Below are 24,237 nucleotides of genomic sequence, written 5' to 3'. Positions count from 1 at the left end.
TCAGAGGACTCCTTCCACTATATTCAGTCATTTATAAGATGATAGAACTACAACGAACACCGAAAACCGGCCCCCAATGAGCTAAGGTGAATGTTCTAGGATAGTAGTTTATTTTATAATGTTGGATTTCCTGTTGCTAATGATTGCAGAAGCATCCGGTCTTTAATAAAACGTTGCATTCATGTGCTGTTGTTGGGAACGGAGGAATCCTGGCAAACAGCAAGTGTGGAAATAAGATTGACTCAGCTGAATTTGTGATCAGGTAAGAACATATTTAAGTGTAAAACACTTAAATATGTTATTTTAAGAATAAAATAAAAGCAACTCAAACTAAACTGTCTATGTCACTTCATCAGGTGTAACCTGGCTCCTTTGTTAAACGGATATGAGGAACATGTTGGGGTGAAAACAGACTTTGTGACTGCAAACCCAAGCATTTTAACTTATAGGTGAGCAAACAATTTAAATTTGAAGTTACATTTCTTTCAAGCTTTGTATCTCACTGTTGTTTATTATTGCAGGTACGGCTCGCTTTTAGGCAGTCGACGCCGGTTTGTGGAGAGCCTTTGCCAATATGGTGACGCCATGCTGCTCCTTCCTGCATTCTCCTACGTCGTAAACACAGCATTGTCTTTCCGGGCTCTGTACACCATTGAGGACTTTGAAATGCCCATCCAGTCTGTTTTCATGAACCCAGATTACCTTGAAAGTCTGGCTGCTTTTTGGCGCTCTCACGGATTGTTGGAAAACCGTCTCAGCACGGGTCTGATGATGGTCAGTCTGGCGCTGGAGCTGTGTGACAACGTGGATCTGTATGGATTCTGGCCCTTCGGTCTCCACCCACACAGCTTCAAAGACCTGACTCACCATTATTATGACAACAATGAAGCTAAGAAATCTGTGCATGTTATGTCGGAAGAGTTCCAATTTTTGTTGCAGTTGCACAACCAAGGTGTCCTGAAGCTACACCTGGGGGAGTGTGAACGAGAGGAATAGATTAGTTAGACAACTCTCATGTAAATGTTTACAAAATATTTGTTACAGAATATTAATTGGATCCTCATCACTCCATGTCCTTGTTGCTTTATAAATCATGGAGTGAGGAGTGTCTTCACCCTTGAACATGATTTCCTGCACAGTAGGAGACTGAAGACCGTCTCTGACCTTAAAAGTATCAGAAAGGTGAGAGGAAGCAGGCAAGCAACAGCAGGGAATTAAATGTAAAACAATACAGGTAGCTGTCAAAAAGACAGAACTCAAGTCTCAAGGAGTGTCTTCACCCTTGAACATGATTTCCTGCACAGTAGGTGCAAAGACAGAGAACTCAAGTCTCTGCACAAACAGTTTTTTATGTTGACTGTGGCACGTAACCACCTAAAACTATTTATCCGTTTGCAACGGTGCATGTCAGCATAGACACAGCTTGCTAACACACCAGCAGCAATGGAAAGCTCAGCTCATTTATTTTTTTCACGCCTAGAACTGACAGAGCGTGTATCTTTTTTTATTTATAACATCCATTCACCTTATTTCTTTGTCCCATTATACTAAACATAGTGTGAATAATATTTGCAACGGAAAAAAACTTTTTGAAACATGAATGTTTACTTTTTAAATTGGGGTAAAGAACTGCGATTAACAAAAACACAGGTAAAAAAAAACATTTTCTATCTTTTTAAATGATTAATTATTGGGAGCTAATTAGTGGCCTAAGTTAGTTTTTGTAAGTGGAGAATGGCGTTGGAGAGGTAATTTATTTGTTCGAGTTGTGTGCTTTACGACATTGTCACATATGTACGCTTTGCATTTAATCTGTACTATTAATGTTTTAAACTTTTTTGCAACTGTACCAACTGCTTTGACCAACCATAAATCCAGAGAAAATGGCAAATTTAGAAAAAATAAATTGGTTAATTAAGGTCTTCCTCCTATGATCTTGATATCCCACTTACAGGGACCGGAGATCCTGGTCCCTGGGCACCGCCTGCAGCTGCCGCCGGCCCCTGCGCCGAGGCACATCACTCTTTAAAAATGTGATTTCTGGTGGACCTTTTTTCTTTGATATGATTTTTCTGTAATTATATGTGTTTTTTTTTACCCAAAGCATTTGGTGTTACTATTACACTTGGTATTAACATGTAGTTGTACAAAAATGATCTTTCAACATTTTTACAAATTATTAGACTTTTCAACAAGTAATTAATCTTTGCTGTCTCTGGGTTCATTTTCCGGTATTTGTTCTACAGCACATTTAAAAGTGTACACAGGAGTACATTCCATAGCTACTAATAATTTATGATTTTATAAATTCTCATGATAAGTTATCACTTGAACGTACACTGCTCAAAAAAATAAAGGGAACACTCAAATAACACATCCTAGATCTGAATGAATGAAATATTCTCATTGAATACTTTGTTCTGTACAAAGTTGAATGTGCTGACAACAAAATCACACAAAAATCATCAATGGAAATCAAATTTATTAACCAATGGAGGCCTGGATTTGGAGCCACACACAAAATTAAAGTGAAATGTTCCCTTTATTTTTTTGAGCAGTATACTTAATTCCTCTAAAATCTTCTTTTAACAAACTGAACAAGAAGTTTTACCAACCAGTCTTTCAAGAAATAAAATAAAAATAATTTTCGTTTGGACTAAATCAGTCAGGGCTTACGCAGTTTTCGTGATTTAATTTTGGAACATTAAAACAGTGAAACAGATCACATCTACTGTTGGATGTGGAGAGAAGCAGCTTCAAACCTGGTTGCTTTTTGGGGTATTTAAAAGAGATTCTGACTTTTTGCTGGTTTATTAGAGTTTACCAATATATTTATGTAGTTATTGTAATATGTCTATCATTAAATGTACAAAATATAGATTTTTTTTACCATATCACACACCTCTGCTTCTGTTTATAATAAACTTGATAGTGAAATCAAACATTTACTTTAAACCTAAGCTTATCTGTAGGTCTGGTGGTAAAATGACTTTTGGCCAAACCTGTTCTATTAAATAAAAATGCATAGCAGATAACCCAAAGCTTCTCCTTCAAGATTTAGTGAATATTCTAGGATGAACTCAATATTACTTTGTAAAATATTGTTGAATTTCCTGTTGCTAATGATTGCAGAAGCATCCGGTCTTTAATAAAACGTTGCATTCATGTGCTGTTGTTGGGAATGGAGGAATCCTGGCAAACAGCAAGTGTGGAAATGAGATTGACTCAGCTGAATTTGTGATCAGGTAAAAAAAAACATTGTCAGGTGTAGGTCATATTTTTTAAATTAAAATAAAACCAAATCAAATTATGTTACTTCATCAGGTGTATCCTGGCTCCTTTGCTAAATGGATATGAGGAACATGTTGGGGTGAAAACAGACTTTGTGTCTGCAAACTTGAGGATCTTAGCTCCAAGGTGGGGAAACAATTTAAACTGTATCACCTTAAGTTACAGTTTTTCAAACTTTGTAACTCACAGCTGTTTTATAATTGCAGGTACGGCTCGCTCGCTCTTAGGACGTCGGCGCAGGTTTGCGGAGAGTCTGGTCCAATATGGCAAAGCCATACTGCTGCTTCCTGGATTCCGGGTTTTCTTCACCATTGAGGACTTTAAGTTGCCCATCCAGTCTGCCTTCATAAACCCAAAGTACCTGGAGAGTCTGGCAGTTTTTTGGCGCTCTCACGGATTGAAGGGAAAACGTCACAGCTCGGGTCTGATGACGGTCAGTCTGGCGCTGGAGCTTTGTGACAATCAGGATCTGTATGGATTCTGGCCTTTCAGTCTCCACCCAGAAAGCTTCCAAAACCTGGTTTACCATTATTATGATGACATCAAAGCTAGAAACAAAATGCATGTTATGTCAGATGAATACATTTTTTTTGTTGCAGTTGCACAGCCAAGGTGTGCTGAAACTGCACCTGAGGAAATGTGGACCTGATGAACAGACAACTTTCATGTAGACGCTTGAAAAATGTTTACATGTCGTGGAGTGATGGGTATTTCCACTCTTGAACGTGATATTCTGCACAGCAGGGGACTGAAGACCATCTCTGCTCTGAAAGGTAGCAGAAAAGTGAGAGCAAGCAGGCAGAAGCAAAAGCAGGGAATGAAATGCAGAAGCTGACAACTTCTTTGCACCACACAAATTGGTGATGCACATTTGATAAGTTCCTTGGGCTTTCAATTCCTGAACCTTCAGGCAGGTCACTTCATTAAGTCCAGCAAAGAATGATGTCTATTTTATTTATTATCAAGAAAAAAAGCCAAACCAAAGAATGTTATCCTCACTATGTGCCACGAAACATTTAAATTTTACATATTTTTGCACTTTTGCAGTTTGTCTCTCAGGTGCCGTTGGAAAGTTACATACCAGTAGTCAAAAATTAATGATAATAATTTGGCTTATCTAGTTCACAAACTAAAATATCTAGTTGCAAGCTAAGTATTTAATTTGGAGATTTTTTTTCCTTACAAACTAAATATTTAGCTCCAAATATTTTGTTAGCAAGCAAGCTAAATATTGTTTGAAGCATAAATATTTAGCTAATATGCAAACTAGTCAACCGATAACTGGAAGTGCCCTATCCTAAGAAAAGCTGGATCTGCAGATGTTGATGCATTTAGCGAAAAGCTAAATTAATTTTCCCTGTTAATTGAATATTGAATTTGAAATTGTGCCATCTATAAGTGAATAAAAGACATGAAAACACGACTGAAAAATTATGCCTCATTTGTTTCCTGCGCTGTTTCTTTACAAATGTACCTGTAAGGATCGGTACAAAAATGACCTTTTATTGAGTATGTTTATATAAAAATTATTTGTGGTTTATTCTTTTGTTCTGAGGGTTAATGTTTGTTGCTTTTATTTGTTTGATGATTTATCTGTTCTTCAAACAATGAAAAGATAAATAATTAAGCAAAAGAGTTACATGTTCCTGGCAGAGAACTCAACCATGTGAACAAACCAGTTTTTTTTTTAGCTGTTGCCTCTTTAAGAAACATAACCATGACAACAAACAACCACAGCTTGTTAACACTCATCAGTAACTCAGGTGTGCAAGAAACAACAGGAAAAGCAGGAAGAGAAGCCGCAGGCGGGTGCATGACTGGCCAATTTTATAGTTATGGTAAGAAGAAAATACTAAACCTTTTAACTGTAGGAGCATACTTATTTCCTTTTTTTTCACCAACTTTTCCAAGGCTTTCTAGGTGTGATTAGTTTTTTTGTTTGTTTTTCTTTTCCAAATTAATTGTATTTTACTTATTTAAACACCCCTTTATGTGGAATCTGCTTGGAGAAGTTTTTTGAATTTGAGGTTAGATTTAAAACATTTTAGAACCTGAGAAAGGCCAAATAATTTTTATGTTTCACATCTAGACTCCACCTTTTTGCTTGTTTACTGAACATGGTGTGAATTCTTTTTGCAGGTAAGGGTAAAAACATTGTAGAACATGAACCTTTACACTTTAAACATCAATAGTCTATCTAAAACAAAACAAAAAAAAAACAGGTGGATGACCTGCTGCTTACAAAATATATAGATATAGATAAGATACAATAAGATACTGTTAGGTAAATTGTATTATTATCAACTATTTGTTATACTGTTTTATATGTTCTTAGTTTATGTACTCTTATTTGTTTTAGTCATATCTTTTAAGAAATGTTTCTGTATTGTTAATCACTCTGATTTCCTTTCTCAGAGGGCCTCTCTGAAGAAGAGCAGTGACAGCAGCTCTTCACAGAACGCCCTGCTTTTGACCTCTCAGATAGCTATAAAACCATCGCCGTGAAGATTCACAACTTGTCCTGCTTGATCCTGGGTCAGGAACTAGATAAGCTAGTGCGAGATAGATTGTGTTGTTAGTTAGCTATAATCTTGGCGCTGTGACTGTGTGATGAAGTGTCTTTCCCCCTCCCTTTAGAGTTACAGCGCTCTCTGTGATTAGGGATCCTAAAGACAATAAAAAGAGAGGGGCAGGCAAATGTGCTTCAGAGCGGTAGGAGATTTGTAACTGAAAGAACATCTCTGTCTGTTCTCCTCGCGAGTATTCAGAATCTAACTCTCTCTTGTCTTTCCTGTGTTATTTGCTGTGTTTAATAGGTGTCAACTCTGACAGATACAGAGTGAAGACACAGCTTAATGTTGGATATTAAGCTCTAAAAGACAAAAATGAATAAAGTACCAGTTACTTGAAAAATGCATCTCACTAAATACTGAAACAAACTGCCCTACTGTAAGCTGCAGGGCACTAATTTTGTGTTTACAATGAATATCCCGTTGTAAATAAAAATTTTCTTTGACAAAGTGTAAGTCTGGGTTGGACTATTTTATTTTATTTTTTTATTTGAAGCACTGATAAATAGATTGAAGGCCTATGTTTATTCTGCCTAAAATAACAGCTAAATAGATTTTTTTTGGACCAAAATGCATTCATCTTTGGGACATAGAACCCATAATTCTTGAGACATTCCCATCATGTCTATATTTGCATATAGTTGAACAATGCGGCTCTTCCCAGCATCGTTAAGTTGTTCTCAAAGATGAATAATTTCGTGTATGTAAACATCTGTCTTAACTGTGTTACAATGTCTCCCTGCTTCCCATATTCCTGTCAGCAACTAATTGTAAAGATGATTTACTGTCAGATTACTGGCAAAGTTGTTTTGTTTGCTTTACTTACCTTTACAATACACTGTTTGAAGCATTGCTTTAAGCTAAGAAACTGGAAAATCAGGCTTGTTGGGTTTATTTGCATCAATAAGTTTAAATGGTGGTGTTAAAAAAAACAACAAAAAAAAAACTAGTTTGACAAGAGTGTACCAACTATCACGAGATGAAAGGGAACATTAAATGAGAACAGGAAGCATTTCATTTTACAAAGTCATAAAGAGAGATCTTTATAATCCCAGTAATCAAGGGGTAACGATGACAAAGCAAACAGAAAGTCAGAGAGGTGCTACTCGTTATTCGCAGGAAGTGAAATTATGAGAGGACAACTCCTACAGTATTTGCCTGCCCTTCTTTTGGGCAGCCTTCTCACCACTTTTTTCCACTATGCTGTCATCAAGTAAGTTTCTCTTTTTTTCTAATTAATGCAAACATGCTTTTGTGTTTTTGACTGTAGTTGGGTGTAAAAATTGGTTTTACTTTAAAACTTTGCTGTTGGGATACGAGGCACAGATGACAGTTTTTCAGATGTTTTTATATGCTTGTTTTATCCACAAAGGGAAAAATAAAAGCAAACATTAAAATAAATTCCCAGGCATTTAAAAAAAGCATTCAATTGTTTTTGTTTTGGAGAAACACTATTTTCAGTCATCTTTGAAACACAGCAATTTCTAGCAATATACATTTGTAACAATATCTCCCAAAATATATTCAGTGCTTCCTGTAAAATAAAGTAGAGATAAACCCATTTATTTCTAGTGTAAAAGTTGCTGCCAAATATATTTTAGGGTTTTTATGGAATTTTACTAATTATACATTACATTAAATAGGTGAATATCAAAAGACCAGAAGCTGAAAGATACTTCATGGTTGTTCCCAAAAGCTGCTTGTGCTGTTTTTCATGTTTAGGGAAGAAAATGGGATGTACTGTTTGCAGAAGATGTGGGACCTGAAAGCTTTGAAACCTCACATTCAGATCGACCAAAACGACAAGTTATGATTCTATGTTCTTATGAGAAATTAATTATTGAAACCGATAAAAACAAAAAAGTTCTAACTAGCAGATTCAGAGGCAGTAAACACAAAATGCGTTAACTGAACTACGGACTACACAGACAGACTGAAAAGAAGAGACTAAAAACCAATGTGAGCATTGCACTGAATTTGAATAAAGCTTTTGAATAAAATATTTGTCTTTTTCAATATTTTTAAAATCCTCCAATGATTGGTTCTAGAAATAATGAAGGTGTATTTATTTGTCAGCCATTAAAGACTTTACATTATTGTTTTTTAGCACACCTGCATTTGAGGTAAGGTTTGCATATTTAGTCATTTTATGTGTGAAATGTAGCTTCACCAACAAACATCATGGAGCCAATCTATTCTACCAGTTGCTTTATTGATTATTAATAGCAAATGTTATTTTTCGATTTTCGAGTTTACATGCAGGTTGAATTCTGTAGAGTTGGTAAAAATTTTTCACAGGTAAGTTCAGATTATTTCGGCATGCATTCCCATCAGTCAGCGGTCAATTCAGCTTGCAAATACTCTGTTAGAGAATTTTCGGTATTATCATTTTGTTATTACTTTAGTTCACATTCAGATGAACAGACATTCCTGACCTCCAGGTCAGTTCATACACACATAAGGAAGAGAACACTTTAAACAGAAAATTACAACGATCTATAGACTGAATCTGAACTAAAGTAATAACAAAATTATAATACCGAAAATTCTCTATACTCCTTGAGACTTTTAAGGCTTTGTGGATTTGTAAAGCTTTTGGATGGCAAAAAGAAAAACAAAAGACAGTGAAGCATGCCTCCCTTGTCAGCGTATTTTCATGACAGGAGATTAACATACCATAAAGCAAACAATGTTGCCTATGTATACATTGGGAAACAAGCTGAGGAAATGATAGTGAAACTGCACTGATCTGTTGCACAAGTTACTGTACTTTAAATGTAAATAGTATCTGGGAGAAGAATGTTATGAGGACATACTGATCGCTATCATGTAGAATACATTCAGCAGGAATGTTGTCTTTAAAGTCAAGGCATGCAAACCCATGTTGAATGAGCTTCAACTATTTTAGGTGTAGATCTTATCTGAGAAACAAAGACATACTGTTATGTAAAGGCATAAGAAATCCTCATAATGATTAAAAAAAACACTATAGATGAGCACCAATAACTTTAACTACTAAAATTAGTAGCTGTTGTATATAAATGGATGTAACGTAGTAAAAGAAAGCTATGTAATGCAAAGATTTTCTGAAGGTTTTTTTCTCTTTACCAGTGACTGGAATCTTCTCAACACACAACCTCAGCAGCACCATGTAAAGAACAAAATCACTGGTCCCTCTAAGGAAATCAAGTGAGAAAAATCGGTTTTTGTTTCCGTTTTCTGTTCCATGCTATCAGACGTCAACTTGACAATATATTGTACATTGTATCTCGTACTTTGTGTCTCAGGGAGAAAAGCAAAGGAATAGAAATTTGCTCTCAAGACTCTCAAGTCTGGAAAAATGAAAATAAAAAAATCAAGTAAGTATGTCTGTTCAAGGATCTTAAGAGTTTTTTTTTTTATTATTATTTTATTACTGTAAAGCAGTTACCCATTGCTTATTGCTCTAGAGCTTTGAGTACTTTGAGAACTAAAAATGCAACACTACTTAAAAATTCAGCTTCGGACATCTGACCACATCTGACTACACTTAAGCTGTGTAAAGTAATTTACCATGTTAATTTTACAGTTCTTTAAAATGTCTCTTCTTTTTGGTATCACAGCAAGAAGAAACGTCAGCAAAACTGTTCTCAGTCTTGTCAAGACTTCAGGTAAGTTCAAGCTGCTCCATTTTTGTCTCTTTAATTTGTCATCTTCATCTTTGTTTTTGCCCCAACAAATCAAGTCATATTAGACACGATTCCAGACATTACTGAGCATCTGCATGTGTTAATGTTCACAGGGAGAAAATAAAAGAAATGCTACAGAATTACTCACAACCCTGGGTTAAAGACGAAGAAAAGCTCCTAGAAATCAGGTAAATTTATGATTAAAAGCCTCTTATCATTGGTTTGGCTTTGAAGGCAGGCAATTCAGTTTTAGAGGAACAACAAATGATTCTACTAAATCTGTGCCATCCTCAGTATATCATAAATTCCCTAGTTGACATATATCACTATGTCACACTTGTACTACAATTGCATTTACTTCTAGACTTGAATGCTAACCTGTTTTTGTTTGTTTTGGTTTTAAGCAAAAAAAAAAAGAGGGAAAAAAAAGGAGCAGTTAATTAACCCTTTTAAAACAATGCAAATTTTTTATGCTAACTGAGGATGCTAATAAATAATCTTGTTTCCCAGGACTGAGCTCAGCCTCAAGTGCAATGGTTTGGAGAACGCCATCATAACCCAGAAAAATACTCCACTGGGATCGAAGATTGACTTTGATGGGAACAATTGGCGTTCTGTCAAGGTGGACTCAGAAACTTTTGCCACATTTGCCAAAGTAAGTTGTGCTTGATATATATATATATATATATATATATATATATATATATATATATATATATATATATATATATATATATATATATATATATAAAAAAAAAATTCCCCTCTCACCCTCCGTGGGTGGTCTCTTTCATCCTCTGAGCTCGGGTCCTCTACCAGAGGCCTGGGAGCTTGAGGGTTCTGCGCAGTATCTTGGCTGTGCCTAGAACTGCACATTTCTGGACTGAGATGTCTGATGTTGTTCCTGGGATCTGTTTGAGCCACTGCTCCAGTTTGGGGGTGACTGCCCCGAGGGCCCCGATGACCACAGGCACCACTGTGGTCTTCACCTTCCAGGCCTTCTCCAGTTCCTCTCTGAGGCCCTGGTATTTCTCCAGTTTCTCATGCTCCTTTTTCCTGATGTTGTGGTCACTTGGTATTGCTACATCCACCGCAACGGCTTTCCTCTGTTCTTTATCCACCACCACAATGTCCGGTTGGTTCGACATTACCATCTTGTCTGTCTGGATCTGGAAGTCCCACAGGATCTTAGCTCGGTCATTCTCCACCACCTTTGGGGGTGTCCCCCATTTTGACCTCGGGGCTTCCAGTCCATATTCTGCACAGATGTTCCTGTACACTATGCCCGCCACTTGGTTATGTCGTTCCATGTACGCTTTCCCTGCCAGCATCTTGCACCCTGCTGTTATGTGCTGGACTGTCTCAGAGGCCTCCTTGCACAACCTACACCTTGGGTCTTGTCTGGTGTGGTAGATCTGAGCTTCTATTGCTCTGGTGTTTAGGGCCTGTTCCTGGGCGGCCAGGATGAGGGCCTCCGTGCTGTCCTTGAGTCCAGCTTTCTCCAGCCATTGGTAGGATTTCCTGATATCAGCCACTTCAGTTATTTGTCGGTGGTACATCCCATGTAGGGGCTTGTCTTCCCATGATGGTTCCTCCAGCACCTCGTCCTCTGTTCCCCATTGCCTGAGACATTCGCTGAGCACATCGTCCGTTGAGGCTTTGTCCTTGATGTATTTATGGATCTTAGATGTTTCATCCTGGACAGTGGCTCTCACACTCACTAGTCCTCTGCCTCCTTCCTTACGGCTCGTGTACAGTCTCAGGGTGCTGGATTTGGGGTGGAACCCTCCATGCATGGTTAGTAGCTTCCGAGTCTTAACATCCGTGGCCTTCATCTCTTCCATTGGCCAGCTAATTATTCCGGCAGGGTATCTGATTACTGGTAAGGCATAGCTGTTTATTGCACGGATCTTGTTCTTGCCATTGAGCTGGCTTCTCAGGACTTGCCTTATTCGTTGGAGGTATTTGGCTGTGGCTCCTTTCCTTGTGACCTCATCGAGGTTGCCATTTGCTTGTGGTATTCCCAGGTACTTGTAGCTGTGCTCTATGTCTGCTATCGTTCCCTCTGGGAGTGAGACCCCTTCTGTGCGGACGACCTTCCCTCTCTTTGTAACCATCCGGCCACACTTCTCTAGTCCGAATGACATCCCAATGTCAGTGCTGTAGATCCTGGTGGTGTGGATCAGTGAGTCGATGTCTTGCTCGCTCTTGGCGTACAGCTTGATGTCATCCATGTAGAGGAGGTGACTGATTGTGGCCCCATTCTTAAGTCGGTATCCGTAGCCAGTCTTGTTGATGATTTGGCTGAGGGGGTTCAGGCCTATGCAGAACAGCAGTGGGGACAGAGCATCTCCTTGGTATATGCCACATTTGATGGACACTTGTGCAAGCGGTTTGCAGTTGGCTTCAAGGGTGGTTTTCCACAGCCCCATCGAGTTTGCAATGAAGGCTCTTAGAGTCCTATTGATGTTGTACATCTCTAAGCATTCAATGATCCAGGTGTGAGGCATTGAGTGTAATCAATCCAAGCGGTGCACAGGTTGGTGTGTCGGGTTTTGCAGTCTCGGGCGACTGTGTGGTCTACAAGGAGTTGGTGTTCGGCTCCTCTACTATTTATGCCGATGCCCTTCTGTGCCGTGCTCATGTATTTATCCATGTGTCCGCTTATCTTAGCCGCTATGATGCCTGACATGAGCTTCCATGTTGTAGAGAGACAGGTTATTGGCCGATAGGGACTGAACCCTTTGAGGGATCCTTCTGGATCAGGATTGTGCGCCCTTCAGTTAACCATTCAGGGTGAGTCCCATTCTGTAGCAGCTGGTTCAGTTGAGCTGCCAGTCGCTCATGGAGGGCAGTTTCTTTAGCCAGTAGGCATGGATCATGTCAGGCCCTGGTGCTGTCCAGTTTTTCATACCCGAGACTCTTTCTTGGACATCTGCCACAGTGATGGTTACCGGGGCTTGTTCATGCTGAGTTGTATATCAGCTCATTGGTTTCTGTTATTGTTCTCAATGCTGCATTCACATCTGCAATGAGACTTTCTGATGGTACTTCACTCAGCCGTTGTAATTGGCGTCGGGGTTGCCTGGTGTTCATTCGGGCCACGATTCTCTCTCTCAGGTCAGTTGCTGTCTCGTTCAGCTTTGATAGTTCGTTCATTACTGGGGCTGCATACCCAGTCTCGGGGTGGGGAGTAGTTAACTCCCCCCTGACCTTACCTTTGGGCTCCTCCCTTATGCCGTAGCATTTGTGTTGTACCTCGTCAATCTCAAGTTGTGATAGCAGTTGCCGTTTGCGGATGTTGGAGCACTGAGCTACTAGTTGTTTGGCAGTCATTGTAGACTGTGGGTGTCGAAGTAACCATTCCACCCTCAGTCTTTGCATGTAACCCCTCTGACTAGGGTTACTTGAGTAGTAGCACTCCAACAGATCCATGTTTTCGTTTCTCGCCCATTTCCGTCTTGTTCCAGTAGCCCATTTTTCATCAAGGTGCTCTGGTTCCCCAGCACCTGACGCAGACCTTGTTTGGCCGGGCGACGTCTGAGCCGGCATGTCATGCTTATCAGTGTCTCTCATTGTATGAGGTAGGCTATATAGCTCCAAGGGTCTTGCCTAGGGACCCACACTGCATAGCTCAATTGCACTGTTGTAACTTGCCCCAACCTGGATTCGAACCCCGGTCTCCCGGGTGGTAGACTGGTGTCCTACCCACTGAGCTATACAGTCAGCTTATATATATATATATATATATATATATATATATATATATATATATATATATATATATATATATATATATATATATATATATATATATATATATATATATATATATATATATATATATAGGGATTGTTTTGTTTGTAAACACAACGGATGCGCGCGCAGCTTGACTGTAGAAAGAGCCGCTCACTGGTTTCCATGGTTACCCGCATTTAGTTTGCTGTTTTAACATTAGCTAGCATGTCAGTGGACTACGACTGTTTAACACAGCGTGATAAAATAAGTTATTCTACCAAATTGACATTAGAGAATGAGATGCGTCTTGACCATTTAATGCAGGTGAGCCGATAAATGACGAGAGAAAATGGCCCAAACGTCGGGTATTACTATCAATATTAAAGCAATTTATTCACGGTAAGATCATCAGCTAACATATGGCGAACAATAAGCAGTGGAGAAGGGTTTTCTTAAAATGTAGGTTTTTTTTTTTTTTAATTTAAAAAACAACGGTTTTATTAGCCATATTGTAGTTAGAATAATGTATTTTTGCCTGTGTTCCGAAGGCGACATGCGCAGTAGAGTTGCTGCTGACGAAAATTTAGGATTGAATTTAGGATTAACTGTAGGTCTGGCGATACAATAACAAAAACCTAAACTTCGAGTGTTTGTTATGGACAACCCAACCAATACCCCAAAAGCAAAGGTGAATGCTCTAGGATGAACTCAAAGTAAAGTGCTCATGAATTTCCCGCAGACGCATCAGATCTTGAATAAAACTTTGCATTCATGTGCTGTTGTTGGGAATGGAGGAATCCTGGCAAACAGCAAGTGTGGAAATGAGATTGACTCAGCTGAATTTGTGATCAGGTAAGAACATCGTCAGGTGTAGAACATATCTTTGAGAATAAAATACAACCAAATCAAACCAAACTGGTTATGTCACTTCATCAGGTGTAACCTGGCTCCTTTGCTAAACGGATATGAGGAACATGTTGGGAAGAAAACAGACATTGTGACTGCAAACCCAAGCATTTTAACTTTTAGGTGAGCAAACAATTTAAACTTTATCACAAAAGGTTATATTTTTCAAACTTTGCAACTCACCATTGTTTTATAATTGCAGGTATAGCTCACTTTTAGGACATCGACGCAGGTTTGTGGAGAGTCTATGCCAATATGGCAATGCTACGCTGCTGCTTCCTGCATTCTCCTTTGCTAAAAACACAGCACTGTCTTACCGGGTTATCAGCGCAATTGAGGACTTTGAATTGCCCATCCGGTCTCTTTTCATGAACCCAAACTATCTTCGGAGTGTGGCTGATTTTTGGAGCTCTTACGGAGTCTCACCACGGGAGCCATGATGGTCAGTCTGGCGCTGGAGCTGTGTGACAACGTGGATCTGTATGGATTCTGGCCTTTTGATTTTCACCCACACAGCTTCAAAGACCTGACTCACCATTATTATGACAATATAAAAGCTAAAAAGCCCGTACACCTCATGTCAGTTGAGTTCAATTTTTTGTTGCAGTTGCACAATCAAGGTGTGCTGAAACTACATTTACGGGAATGTGGATCAGAGGATTAAGACAACTCTCATGATGCTTTAAAGCAAACAACATTGAAGGATATTTGACAGCTTTATAAATGACTTGACTGTAAGTCTGTTCACATAACAAATCATTAACAAGTATATATTAGTAGGGTTAAAGTTCTGATCACTTCAAAGCAGAACTTAAGTTTATCAAACTATCAAAGTCTGCAAATAAACATATTATGAGAGACGTTGCCTCTTATAAAAAATTTATTGTATGCACCAGTGCATGTCCTTGAATGTGACAGCTTAACACACCAGCAAAAACAGTGAATTAAGTGTACCAGGTAAAACAGGAAAAGCAACAAGACAGAAACCTGTGGAAGGTGCGTGACTGCAAATTTCAGTCATGGTAAAAATAAAGTTCTGCATCTCCAAATTATAGGGGCTTAGATATTTCATAGTTGTCCAAGCTTTTTGGGGTGTAATATTTTTTTTTAGTTTCTTCTTAAATGTATTTATTTATTTAAAGACTTGATTCTATGAAATGGTGAGTGATTTTGTACATTTGAGGTTAGCTTTAAGTAATTTTAGAAAGTGGGAAAGCTAGATCATTTATTTGTTTCACACCTAAAACTGACAAAGCGTGCATCTTTTTTTTTTCTTTCTATTTTTACAACATCCATCAGCTGAAAACACTTGAGATCCTTTAAATCAAAGCTAAAAACCCACCAGTTTAGATTACCTTTGATTAATGCTAATTGGAAAATTAATTAATACTAGTCTTAATTGAATGTTTGGTAATGATTATTCTTGATTTTGAGGATTTTTGACATGTAATGTTTGCTGTTCTCAATATAATCAGTTGCTGTTTTTTGTTTTTATAATGTAAAGCACTTTGAGTTTTCAGTCGTTTTGCTGAAATGTGCAATACAAATAAACTTGACTTCACTATTGGTGAAACAGCTGGTTGTTCATTCTGTGTTTTGTTCAATAAATATCTCTTGGTAAGTAAAACTATTTTTTCTGGTAAAGGATACAATCTGAGTTCATCTTTTTTTTTTATGCAAAGGCCAGTTTAACAGATTGAAGGCCACTGTTACGAGGGAAATTATTGACTGGAGTTCACGTTTCAACACAGCATAGGGAAAAGTGCTACACTGCCACCGAGAGGGGAGAAAATAATATCTGCCGAGCTTATAGAGAACCTAAAGCCGTCACGTTGCTGAAAACATATTCGTTATAATTAATTTCTAATAACTTCAGTAAGTGGTGTGACAAAGTGTCACATCTCATTGTTTCAGAACATTAAACCAATTTAAATATTAGACAACACAAGTGAAAAAGTAAACAAAATCCATTACAACATATTGTAAATATACTTGATTGCAGTTGTTGCTGCTCGGAGTAGGCCAAATGTATACATACATATTTTTGACAAATACTTCCTTTTTTCAAACCTTGTTTTAATTTTCTAAATGTATTTTTTTCTTTTTACCATGCTGTGGTGAACAAGCAACATGATGACTAGTGAAGTTGGGTTGTAAAAAGCCACATGAATGAGCAAAGTGTTAAGCACAGAGTATTGAACTTTGTCACAAAAAGTTTAAAAAGCAGGAGGAAAAAAAATCAACTTCTGTGACTTAATAATTACTAATTAAGATGTTTTTTGATAAAGTGGAGGTTTTGGTATAATGATCTTATGTTGGAGACTTACAAACTGTTTTTGAAAGGGAAACCAAACTAATGTTTGTAATGATAACCACATTAATTTATTTCTATTATTATTTCTATCATTAATTTATAGCTATTATCAGTTACCACAAATTAAGTTACAAGAAATGAAATGGAATGTCATATTACCAAATTTAGTGAATTAATACAAAAAGTCTCAACAAATACAGAAAAGACACCAAAATAAAATCAATTATATTCTTGAAAAAGCTTTTAAAAAGCTGGTAGAACAGCTACAAAAAATGGTTTATTGGGAGTGGCAACAGTTTTATTGCTTGAAGCGGTAAAAGCAATGTTTAACATGTAGGAGGGAGAGACGTAAGTGGGTTCAGAGAGCAATCCTGCTCAAATTGCAGGAATTAACAACAGTGGATAACGACTGAAGGTTGTAAACAGAAAAACAGCAAAACCTGATAAGTGAGGTGAGCCTGAGGAGGAAAAGATGAAGGTACAGCTCCTACTATATTTGAATCTTCTCATTTTGGGGAGCCTGACGACCATTTTCCTCTGGTATACGTTCAACAACAAGTAAGTTCTGCTCGAATGATGCAAACAAGATTTAAAAGTGTCTGAGTTTGTTTGGTGATATGGAGACCAAAGTTTACTAGAGAAGAGCGGCACGATGTTGTTTTATTGAAGTAATTGTTCTTTTTTTTTTAGATATGTTTTCTGTTAAACTAAAATAATAATTAAAAAAAAGCATGAAATCAGTGTTAGCAAAAACATAATTTTCCTGCAGGGTCTGCAAAAGCACTTGACACTTATTATTTGACTTAAGCTTTTTTTTTCTGTTGTCAATGAAAGAGAGTAAAACTGGATGGAAATGCTACAACCTGCAGCTCTTTCACAGTAAAAAGTAAAGATAAAAAACTAACTTATAAAAACATCTTACAAAGCTTCTTCTACTCTTACTGGCACCAACAGCAAAGGTTGTTTCTTTTTTTTCCCTCACGCAGACCAAAACAAAGTTAACATTTTCCTTTTAAAATTCAAATGCAAAAAATATTTTTATAGTTTATTGTAAATGTTTTTTTGTTTTTACCTGCACATAAACTACATGTTTAATATGTTAATAAAACAAACACATTTTGATGTTAGCAAAGAAGGAATCAATGAATTATTGTAGATATAAAAAATTAAAAGGTGTCACACTTTTGCCTCATAGAAAAATCAAAGGGTGAACACTCCCTGGACTTTTTCCTTTTTGTATTAAAACCACAAACTTATTAGGTATTTATTCTAGAGAGACATATAGAGGATTATAAGTGAAACAGAAACCAACACAACTCAGTACAAAAGATAGAAGTTGAAGCCAGAATGGGTAGGTGAAACCTGCTGTCATATTGTTCTCAGCATTTGAAAATAATACATTTTCAGTGATGAAACTGTACAGATTGTGATGTTTTTTTTTTTTGTTGTTGTTTTTTTCTTATGTTTTCTAAATTTTATTATTTTACATTTTTATTTACAGCTGGCGTTACTGCAGTGTAAAACTTCGACCACAAGTTCCTCAACTTAATAACACCCACTCATGTAAAGAATGCAGGTTGGAACAAAGTGTTAAAGGATTTAGTTTTATGACATCTTTGTTTGTTCATTTTACAGTTAGGGTCAAAATTATGTTGTTTACTTTGTGTGGCAGGGAGAAAAAACACATACCAGAGCTTTGCTCTGCGTCCTGGAGAAAAGAGAATCAAACGTTACGGTAAGAAAATTTGCATTAATAGATTTACATTTTCTTTTCTTTTTAGAAAATGTTTCAAAACGTTTTCTCTGTCCTTAGTGTGGATTGATCAAATCTCCGACAAGCTTTTCAGTTTTTGCAGTGGTGCAACAAGACTTTTATACAAGGAGTGCCCAGAAGAGGATTAGAGTTTTATTATGGGGTTCTTATGCTAGTAAAGTAAAGTCAGTGTTGATGACAAAACTTTAGCCAGTATTGTAAATTGTAATTGTGGCAGATTAATGTAAAGAGACTGGACAAGATTTATGTTTATGGTTTTATGTAAAGGACAGGACTTCAAGTCAGGAGGTCAAGACTTTTTCCCGGTTTTCAGAATCAGCCTTGGCCACTCGCCTTGGTTTTCCATTCCTCTCAATGAAGACATTTAGAACAGAAATATTTAAGATAAAATATATTTTTATTGAAATAAATACAAAATCTACTGACGGTAGAAGTCTAAGCGATGTATCCAGGATGTGTGGGGTCTGCAGATATGCTAGCCACACAGCTAACAGCTCAGAGTGCAGATATAAATCCTCTAAGATCACTATGCTAAAACAGCTATTATCTTTCCCCTTAATGTCCACTATCTCCTTATCATAACATTTTAGAAAAATATGTTATCATTTCTTTCCATTATGTTCCCAGAAATAAGTGATGTACTTCAGTAAACAACTAACAACCAACAAATGATCAGAGATTGAGTCTTGCAAATTAAGATGTCATTCATTAAGTGGTTTCCACTTTTTTCCGAGACAGAAATGAACTTCAACAAAATCCTCAAAACAAAGATGATGCTGCTTCCTCTGATTCCTGTAAAGACTGCGTGTAAGAGTGAGCAGGGTCATGTTTTTCTTTTACGGCTCTTTGGTGCTTGTGTCTGCATTATCAAGTGGATTCACAAGTCTGATCAATCTGCATGTGTTGATGTTCCACAGGGAGAAAATAAATCAATTGTTGGAGAGTTACACTCAAGTTTGGAAGAAAAATGAAGATAATCATTTTGAATTCAGGTAATGATATCCTAATGAAACCTTCTTTATGTTTATGATATATTCCATTAAAAACAAAGAATTTCTACGACAATGTTGAAATAAAGAAGTAATAGAGGTAGACACACCTTGATTCAAAGGCAAGCTTGAAGGAACAGATTGAAACAACCAGAGGTAATTTGGTATGTGAGAAACTCTCAGGATTGAAATTGAATGTAATTTTTATTCCAAAAGAATATTAAAACATGTAATTCAAGATCCAGAAGGAAAAACAACTCACAGATCAAAATACAAAATCTATGAAGTGAAAGAGAAAGGTGAAAGGCAGAGAAGAAGTCAAGACAAATTTACAAAACCAGATGTTTGTTACACATAAGTGAAGAATGAGGGAACAAATGAATATAGTAATTTAAGTAATAAAGTCAACACCACAAACTGTCACAACCTTAAAATCCCATAAATAATTTCCTTGCAGGTTGTTCAGTATGTGCTGGCAGCATATCAGCACATACTGAACAACCTCTTATTTGTAGAACAAAACAAATGAAGATAAATGAGAACCTTTGATACAGTCCCATTTATCTGGTGAAACCCATTTCAACAAGTTGCCCGCATCAATCAATCAATCAATCAATCAATCAATCAATCAATCAATCAATCAATCAATCAATCAATCAATCAATCAATCAATCAATCAATCAATCAATCAATCAATCAATCAAATTTTATTTGTATAGGACATTTCAGCAGCAAGGCATTTCAAAGTGCTTTACAACATTAATAACAGAAACACAGGGCCATGTAACATTGAATAAACAGTAAAAAAAAATTAATGAATAAATAAATGAAAAATAAAGATAGAAACATTAAAACCCGCACTCTAACCCTAATTTAGCCATAAGCAACTCTTAACAGGTGGATTTTAAGATGAGATTTAAAGGCACCCAGTGTTTCAGCTGTTTTACAGTTTTATAGAAGTTTGTTTCAAATTTGTGATGCATAGAAACTGAATGCTGCTTCTCCTCGTTTGGTTCTGGTTCTGGGGATGCAGAGCAGACCAGAACCAGAAGATTTGAGGGGTCTAGACGGTTGGTACAGCAATAACAGATCTTTAATGTATGGTGGTGCTAAACCGTTCAGTGATTTATAAACTAACAACAGTATTTTAAAGTCTATCCTCTGAGCTACAGGGAGCCAGTGTAGGGACTTTAAAACTGGTGTTATGTGCTCTATCTTCCTGGTTTTAGTGAGAACGTGAGCAGCAGTGTTCTGGATCAGCTTCAGCTGTTTGATTGATTTATTGGACAGTCCTGTGAAGACGCTGTTGCAGTAATCAATGCGACTGAAGATAAACTCATGGATGAGTTTCTCTAGATCGTGCTGAGACATTAGTCCTCTAATCCTGGAGATGTTCTTCAGGTGATAGAAGGCCGACTTTATGACTGTCTTAATGTGGCTCTAAAGGTTCAGGTCAGAGTCCATCACTACTCCCAGGTTTCGGGCCTGATCACTGGTTTTTAGTTGTAATAATTGAAGCTGTACATTGCTTCTAGATCGCTCCTCTTTAGGTCCAAAGATAATAACTTCAATTTTGTTTCGGTTCAGCTGGAGAAAGTTTTGGCACATAATCATTCATAAGCAGGAAAAAATGAGTAGTTTTTGCTTACAGTCAATGAAGTCAGAGGTTTATCTGGAGAGAATGACTTGCTTTGTTAAAACTGGAATATGTTACTTTTATGTAATTTGTTTTCTGTATTTGTTGAAACTGTCACCATGTCGTGACAATATGTTGTGAGACAGATAATCGGTAAGAAAAAATAAATCAATCTCCTCCAGGTTATATAGTGACAGTTTCAATTAATATGTAAGAAAATATTTTTTCATTAAAGTTACATACTGTAGCTTTTACAACCTGAAGTTTTTTTTTGTTATATATATATATATATATATATATATATATATATATATATATATATATATATATATATTTTTTTTTTTATGAGATTTAAGATTTTTTCTTTTTTTTACTGCAACAAATCTTCAGTTACTGAACACAAACAATAGGCTGTTTGTTTTCCCAGGACTCGGTTGAGCCTCAAGTGCAACGGTTTTGATAATGTCATCATAACGCAGACAAACACTCCCCTTGGATCCAGACTTCCTTATGATGGGGAAAGAACGAGATTCCTCGAAGTTAAAGCAGAGCATTTTAAACATTTTTTTCAAGTAAGTCAATTAAAACATTAAAGTAGCAACAGATAATCCTTTCTTTTGCAGTATTCTTCTTTATCAGGTTTTTTAACAGATTTTCAGGGTTTTTTTTATGTTCAATATGATTTTTGTTCCTAATTCAGTATTTGTGGATTCGCATTTTCACACATTTTCTGTGAAACTTAACTCCCAGTTATTTGCAGAAAATTCCACTATTCACTTTAAAGTTTATCTAAAATATTCTAAAGAAAACAAATGCTATGGAGGGATTTTTCTGCCATAATTCAAGAGCACACATCAGGACTCTTAATCTCACCCTTCTTTCTGAGAAGGGGAAACTTACAAACGGTTTGCTTTTATTTTATTGTTGGATTAATAACTGCAGGGGCATCCTTTCTCAAATAAAAGAAAGAAGACGTGTGCTGTTGTTGGAAACGGTGGGATTCTGACAAACAGCAGCTGTGGAAAAACGATCGATTCAGCTCAGTTTGTTATCAGGTGAGAATCTTTTCAACGACAGAAAAGCAATAAATTTAAATTATTGTGACAGAAACTGTTTATTCTGCTGTTTTAGGTGTAACTTGCCTCCTTTGTCAAACGGATATGAGAACGATGTTGGCATGAAAACAGATGTTGTGACTGCAAACCCAAGTATATTCACGCAAAAGTAAAAAGCAAATCAATCTTTCTTACCCTTAGGCAATATTTCCTCAAGCTATTTTTCTCACAGATGTCCTACTATTGCAGGTATGGCTCTCTTTTAGAACACAGACGTATGTTTGCAGAGAGTCTGTGCCAATATGGCAAAGCCATGCTGCTGCTTCCTGCCTTCTCCTATCGTATTAACACAGCTACGTCTCTACGGGCGTCCTACACCATCGATGACTTTAGGATCCCCATGCAGCCTGTCTTCATCAACCCAAAGTACCTTCAAAGTCTTGCTCTTTTTTGGGGCTCTCTAGGATTGAAGGCAAGACGTCTCACCACTGGCATTATGATGACAAGCCTGGCGCTGGAGCTGTGTGACAACGTGGATCTGTATGGATTCTGGCCTTTCGGTGTTCACCCACAAAGCTTCCAGTACCTGACTCACCATTATTATGATGACGGAAAACTGAAGAAAGGTTTCCACGCCATGTCTGATGAGTTCAAGTTGTTGTTGCAGTTGCACAACCAAGGTGTGCTGAAGCTGCACCTTGGGGAGTGTGGACCAGATGAATAGTAGTTAGATTTGGCAAAGACATTCTCAGTACACTGTGAGACATTTGAGCCACATTGAGTTGTGTCTGTTATCTTCTTCTCTGTAAATTGAATATATTTAGCGAGTTTTAGGTTTTAAGTGTGTGAGTTATAAACTAGAGTTTTTATGTTAACACTTAAAAAAAACTGAAAGAAGAAAAAGACAGAAGTGGGAACTATTTCCCAGAATGCTTAGCGGCATGGAAGTGAGTTACATTTATCTGACTCTTGTGTGTCATTAAGGCAAATGTTTATTTTAATGCAAGTGACAGTTTGCAAAACTTGAGGATTATGTCCAGTTCACACTAAATGTTTTTGAGCAGAATTCATTGTGATGTTTCAAAAATTGTATTTATGCAATTTGAAACAAGAATTTAAATTATTCTAAAGTAAAATAAGTATTTATTTTAACTTTAACTAAGTGAGGGCAGTTTTCCTTGCATATTGTGAAATAATTATTTTATTATCTTGTTGTTAAATTAACTTCATGAACTTAAATTTCTGAGTTAAAACTAGAATATTTTTTGTTGACTTAAACTGCATTTTCAAGGCAGCATTTCAAGTTAAACCACCTTCAGATGTTTTCCGGTGTAGCTTTCGCATTGAGCTAATCCAAATAACACCTTATAGTTAAATATATGGATGGCTTTTACGTATGTAAAGTTTTGGGGTAGTATTTTGTTGTAAATGATCGGTTGATCACCTTTAAAATGTCAATGTGGGGACGGATCAGGGAAATAAAATGATCTGCGGACATTTAGGGGAGTTTTCAGCAAACTCTTTGAAAAACGTGTTCCCTCCAGTCGCCTGTTGGTGGCGCTGCTCCAAGAAAACCACTAACGGGAGCGACACAAAACCCTCAGAAGAAGACATGAGCGAAACTTGCTTCTACACAAAACAAAAATGGAGGGCTGTGAGATTTTAGCAGTTGAGATTTTGTCTTTTTTCTGGTTTCGTTACACCAAGTGTGTCAAACTCATTTTTATTTTGGGCCACATCAAGAATTGAAATATCCTCAAACGGTCGGTTGTGGCAGAATTTTTTGACAAAACTACATTTTAAAAAAAGTTAAAATATTACAACTTTATTTGCATTCAGTGAGTACTCATCAGATGTGCTGTGATGTTGCCATCAAATGTGATTTAACAACATATCAATAAAAACACATTTTATTTAACAACTTAAGCTGACAACTGTTATCTTGATGATTCTGTTTTTGTGGCTATGAAAAGTTATGGTGGGCCTTGAGTTCGACACGTGTCTTAAAGTGTCAGAGGCTGATATGTTCTTGATAAGAAAGACGCTTTTAATTCAAGATAGTGATATAGTACCACTATATAAAAAGAAATAAATGCAGCATGGTTCTAAAATAAAAGCATGATTGTAGTAGCTGCAGTAATTGACCAATTTCATACAAATAATCTGACTCTTGATTTTTGGATCTGTCTCTAATGCATCTTTCAAATTAACTGTGGAGAATGTATGCTTTTAAAGTTGGCAAACTAATAAAAACATGATTTTTTTCTTTTTATTAGAGGTCTGAGTTCAAGTTTAT

General features: G+C 36.9%; 1 protein-coding gene and 2 pseudogenes across 2 annotated transcripts; all 3 read left to right on the top strand.

Annotated features, from left to right (window-relative positions):
- Positions 1-1,734: 1,734 nt before the first annotated feature.
- On the top strand, positions 1,735-3,962 carry LOC148158068 (alpha-2,8-sialyltransferase 8E-like; annotated as a pseudogene).
- Positions 3,963-5,001: 1,039 nt separating this feature from the next.
- Positions 5,002-15,748, top strand: LOC106907508 (alpha-N-acetylneuraminide alpha-2,8-sialyltransferase-like; annotated as a pseudogene). The gene is made up of 10 exons (XR_015763907.1): positions 5,002-5,129; positions 5,707-7,074; positions 8,973-9,050; positions 9,149-9,220; positions 9,464-9,511; positions 9,643-9,717; positions 10,040-10,184; positions 14,007-14,119; positions 14,204-14,296; positions 14,376-15,748. The product of XR_015763907.1 is annotated as an alpha-N-acetylneuraminide alpha-2,8-sialyltransferase-like (transcript).
- Positions 15,749-16,959: 1,211 nt separating this feature from the next.
- On the top strand, positions 16,960-22,721 carry LOC106907507 (alpha-2,8-sialyltransferase 8F-like). Its single transcript, XM_088007895.1, has 5 exons — positions 16,960-16,965; positions 21,297-21,458; positions 21,829-21,941; positions 22,018-22,110; positions 22,191-22,721. Exons 1-5 carry the CDS (start codon positions 16,960-16,962, stop codon positions 22,663-22,665), a joined length of 849 nt encoding a protein of 282 aa, XP_087864021.1. The 3' UTR covers positions 22,666-22,721.
- The last annotated feature ends 1,516 nt before the right edge of the window (positions 22,722-24,237 follow it).

The sequence above is a fragment of the Poecilia mexicana genome, unplaced genomic scaffold (assembly GCF_051168715.1).
Source record: "Poecilia mexicana isolate PSO_F unplaced genomic scaffold, ASM5116871v1 scaffold_8, whole genome shotgun sequence".
NCBI lineage: Eukaryota > Metazoa > Chordata > Actinopteri > Cyprinodontiformes > Poeciliidae > Poecilia > Poecilia mexicana.
This window is presented reverse-complemented; position numbering and strand designations above follow the sequence as displayed.